The 4,890-nt window shown below is 46.0% G+C and overlaps 1 protein-coding gene across 5 annotated transcripts in view; it reads right to left on the bottom strand.

The window, feature by feature from the left end:
- The window catches only part of SRGAP3 (SLIT-ROBO Rho GTPase activating protein 3), a 257,580-nt gene extending 253,209 nt beyond the window's left edge, over window positions 1-4,371 (bottom strand). For all 5 annotated transcript variants that reach the window (XR_013760829.1, XM_079122072.1, XM_079122073.1 and 2 more), the window contains exon 1: window positions 3,638-4,371. Coding sequence is in view for 4 of the 5 variants with exons in the window: in XM_079122072.1 (XP_078978198.1) it covers window positions 3,638-3,704 (67 nt within the window). In the remaining variant the exon portion in view is untranslated. The remainder of the gene's footprint in view (window positions 1-3,637) is intronic.
- Between the last annotated feature and the right edge of the window lie 519 nt (window positions 4,372-4,890).

Below are 4,890 nucleotides of genomic sequence, written 5' to 3'. Positions count from 1 at the left end.
GGTGCTTTTGGAAAAACTTCTCTAAAAACATGAAACTCTCATCTGGATTACCAGCATTTGAAAATCTGAAAGATTTGGTGGGGTCTAAATTCCAAAATAGAAGTATCTGGTTGAACCCAAGTATGACTGCCCATTTAAACAGGACATGTGCTTTCAGATCCACCATAATTGTCCCCTCCCATTCTTCTATTGCTCTCAGTGACGTGGTGGACCAACTGCCATCACTCATCTCACTTGGCCAACTTTACTCATTTATTCTATCTGCCAAGCACCCAAAACAGTGGGATTTGCAATCCAGGATGCAGCAGATCCAAAAGAGAATGAAGATGGTAAGTGGTAGTAAACTATCTTATAGAAGCAAGTGATGAGGTCAATCATTGATCAGAGGTTCCAAACACCCACTGGGAAATCTTGGGGGGAAAGCAACTGTCTTATCCTAAGTCCCAAGGAGAAGCCACTACAGAATCAATAGGTGGTCAAGAGACATATTTAATGCAACATATGGAAAAAAAATGCTCACATGAGCCAGACAGAATATGCGGGACAGGGACATGCTGAGTTCTCCATCACTGGAAATAAACAAATGTGGTTTACTACTACTTTGCAGGTACCAAATCAAAGATTCAAGTATATGATAAGTTAAGAGAAGGCATGAACTTAAAAAAATTTTAGAACAGAGAAAATGTTATCTGAAAACATTCTCCTTTGTAGAGTTAGTAATTGCTTCAGAAAGAGAAAAAGGGTAAATCTACAAAGAAAGCAACATCATTTTTAAAAATCAAAAGTTCCCCTTGTGAAAATCATAGGGTACAAAATCTGTCTAACTAGCTGGACTGTTTGTGCCAAAATGGCCAAATGATACCAGGAAGAAAGGCAACTGGCAGCAGGCATTATTTTTGGTCATCATTCAAATGTTCTTCAGAATCAAGCAACAAAAGCAATGGGTTGAGAGTAAGAGGTAAACAATGGAACTCAATCAAGAGGCAGTCAGTCCCCACCACAAAACTGCCATCTGCTACTGACATCAATCCTTCAAGGGGCAGCTTCAGGTTCAGGCTAACAATGTACCAGGGAACACTAAGCCTGGGAGGAAACTGGCTTGGCCGCTTTGGACAAGTCATTGAATGTTCCTGGCCCTCAGTTTCCTCATCTTTCAAAATGAGCTTAAACTAGCCATTCTGAACATTGGGTGGGCCAAGAGGAGTGATGTCTGGAGGTGGACCCTAGACACTGTTGAGTGCTGTACACACCTCAATAATTATGACGATTAACCAACAGAATTTTTTGTTGTTTTGAGGAGCTGGGGATGGAACGTAAGGGTCCTACACATGCTAGGCAAGGGCTCTACCACTGAGTGACACCCCAGCCCAACAAACAGAATTTGGAAAGAAAAGATTTCAGAGGGTTTTGGGCACTGCAGTATCCTGATCTAAGAATTGAGGGTGTCAACTCTAAAAGAATAAAATTAAATCACTTCAAGCAGAATGCACAGAAATTTAAAGACAAAATCATTTGGACAAATTTTCTTATGAAACACATTACCTGGTACTTGCTGATTAGTTGTTAAAACAAAGAAGAAAGGTAAAAAGTAAAAAAGAGCAATTAGAGCTTAATTGATCATAAGTTAAAGTTGACTAGCCCAAGTAGTAGCAATTCTTTAAAAATCAGATAAACATATCTCCTACCAAGACAAAGCCAACAAAACCCAAACTTTCCAAAAGGCAATATCCCTTTCTCAATTACAGAATTTTTCATGGGGACAAAATACTCAGCAGCCCAATTAGTCTTATAAATCATATCTGCTGGCCAGACATAATAGTGCCGCCTATAATTCCAGTGGCTATAGGAGGCTGAAGCAGGCGAACACATGCTCTAGGTCAAACTTGGCAACTTAGTGAGTCCTTGTCTCAAAATAAAATTAAAAAGGCTGGGAGTATAGCTCAGTGGTGGAGTGCCCCTGAGTTCAGTCCCCAAAATTCCCAGTATCCAAAAACAGAAAACAAAAACTCCCTAAACTATACTCTGAAACTAGGTTTTTACATTGAATAGTCAGGTGAACTCAAGTTCCTGACCACTAACAGACTTGTTTTTAAATTTTTAGCAGGGCCGAAACATCCTCAGGCACTGTTTTTGATACTGAACTGAAAACTAAGAAAGAGGCAACCAGGGAAGAGAAGTGTTCTCTGCTCATTTTGCCTTAGGGGCTACCCAGAGATGATTAGCATCCCAGGTTTGACCAGAACTCAGAGAAAAAAGACTTGGTGAGACAGGGAAAAAACAAAGCCCACCCCTGAAGACCACTCCCCTCCCAAAGTTTCTCCAGCATCTAAAGCCAGGATGGCAGCTGTGATGCCCAGCCTGGAGCAGGCCACTCGACTTCCTGGGCATTGAGTCTATCTGACTGCAGCAACACCTATAAGTAGGTGTGGCAACCTCAGTTCCCGTGAGCCCCAAAGAACCAACCTGCTCAGTGCTCCCTATGTAACCTCAAAGGCAGGCCTCAGCATCCACTGAGATGTGTGTGAATCTGTGAGAGACCACAACACACCCTGTGTCGCAGCAAGGAGAACCGAGACCAGAAAGAAGAGGGACACCCAGAGGCATGGCTGGGGTTTCTCTTAGGGCACAGTATCTGAGAAGGGGGGCACAGTGCATGGAGCATTCAGGCTTTCCCTGCCAAAGCTAAGTTTAGACCATGTGAGGGTGGGAGAAGCCCCCATCTAGCCTCAATGACAATTCTGCCCACCCTTCTTAAGCTGTGCAATTGTGTCTCTTTTCCTATTTCGCCCAGCCAGCATGGATTGAAGGCGCAGCTCCTGAAAGAAGTGTGTACTCCATGGCACCAGAGCTGGAACCGTCAGCCAGAGGTCATCTCACTCTCCCGGCAGGCTTCCCTGGCTCCACGGAAGCAAGGCAGCACCTACCAGCCCAAATTGCACGTTGAGGTGTTGGCTTTGAACCAAAGCTGAGGACCCTAAATGATGTGCCCAGAATGGCTGGGCTGCACACTGTGAGCTAATGCATTTTCTGCACGGAGCTCTCTCTTTATGCCTAAATGCCTGCATTAGTCAGGATCAATATGGCCCATAACAGCTAATCCATGGCAACCCAGGCCAGGCGAGAGACACCGACAAAGAAGGGCCGCCCAAAGATGCTGCCTCCTGGTACATATGCATGTGGATTGCAACCCAGAGAAAGAGGCAGAGGCAAAACCACCACCAACAAAAACCAAAGGGGCGGGGGTGGAGGAGGAAGGTCGTAAAAAAATATACATCAATATTAAGGAGCTTTTACCAAGGTGGGGAAAGAGAGGAGGTGGTGACTGTCCAAATGGCCTTAGAGTGACATGTCACCGTCAAGATGATGGAGTATCCGCGACACTCCTGAAGTCGGGCGTAGGATCCTCCTCACACACCTGCAATGCAGAGATTGCTGTCCTTGCTCTAATCCACACTCCCAGCCCAGCGCTATCTGCAGTTGAAACCAGTCTGGACTTGTGCGGCTGCCACTGTGTTCCTTCTCACAATAAGATTATTGATGCATAACAACATTTCATGACGGCAGGGAGGAAAAGAGGGGGCAGAGTGAGAGAAAAGGGAATGGGGAGTAAAAGGAAAAGTCTCAGCCCACACCTCACCTTTTATTTGGGCTTCATATTCAGCAATGATCTCTTTGTCTTTCTTGAACTTAGTTTGAGATGACATCTTCCAACGTGGCCAAAGGGACTGACAAGCTGTTTGATTTATTTCTCTTTTTCTTCCGGAGTCCTCTCTCAAGCCCTGGTAATCACACGGCTCTGGTCGATTTCACAGGTTTGGGGGCTAATCTCTTTTACTGGACTGTAGAACAGCGGTAAAAATCCTTCTCCTGGGCTCTAGTGGATTGCTCTTGTCAGCTCTTCTTGAAAAAGAAGAATCACCCTAGGAGCACGGTAACCTGCCCCAGATTTCCAAGATTTTTCTTCCCCCAAAAAAATAATAGCCAAGAGCACTCACACACACACACACACACACACACACTCATGCGTGCACGCGCACACCCATTCAGTCACGCTTACACACAGTCCTGTTGTGTACACATGCATCCACACTCACACACACACACACTCGCTCACTCACTCACACACACACATCTGAGAGGCGCGGCGCCTCCTGGGTCGTGCAGGCAGTCCCCAGCTCGCTCTGGGAGGCTCTGCTAAGGAGATGGTCAGGTTGCCAAAGGGCCGGTCATCTCGCATCCTCCCTTCCTTCGGCGCCTCTGGTCTAATGTCCAATGAGGATCAAAGCCAGGAGAGCGAGATGGAAGTTTTTCCTGCTGCGACGCTTAAGCTCCGGTGAAACCACGGCTGGACTGCTCGCCCTGCAGGGCTGGCCTAGCTCTCCCCCACCGCCCTCGTCACTAGACTCCGCCTCCCGGATTTTATAACAACTGACACATTGTAGCCTACAGGAGAGCAGAACTCACTGCAAGCAAAAGGGGAAGAAACGCTCACAAAAGGGAAGAAGGCAGGAAAAAAGAGAAAAAGGATCTGGCTGGCAAGGCCTGAGTGGCTCCTGCCAACTCCTACTATTAGCAGTTGGGCTAGGGATTTTTATGCAAAAGCTACCTCCTTTTCTTTGCAGTGTACAATTTAATCCAATCTCTCAAATCAACATCTTTAGGACAGTATGTCACTCCGCCCAAGAGTCTAGCACAGGGCCGGATCCATGTAGGGAAGGGCATTAATATTTGTTGAGCCATTACTTGATTGCAGGGTGATGCCAGGACTTCTGGACACCCAACTTGGCTCCATTGGGAGCAAGGCTGCAAACAGGCTTGTGGGATTTGGCAGATTTCTAACTCATTGAGCCTCAATTTCTTTGCTGGTAAAATGGACTCTCTTTGGGTCCT

The sequence above is a fragment of the Sciurus vulgaris genome, assembly GCF_902686455.1.
Source record: "Sciurus vulgaris genome assembly, chromosome: 19".
NCBI lineage: Eukaryota > Metazoa > Chordata > Mammalia > Rodentia > Sciuridae > Sciurus > Sciurus vulgaris.
This window is presented reverse-complemented; position numbering and strand designations above follow the sequence as displayed.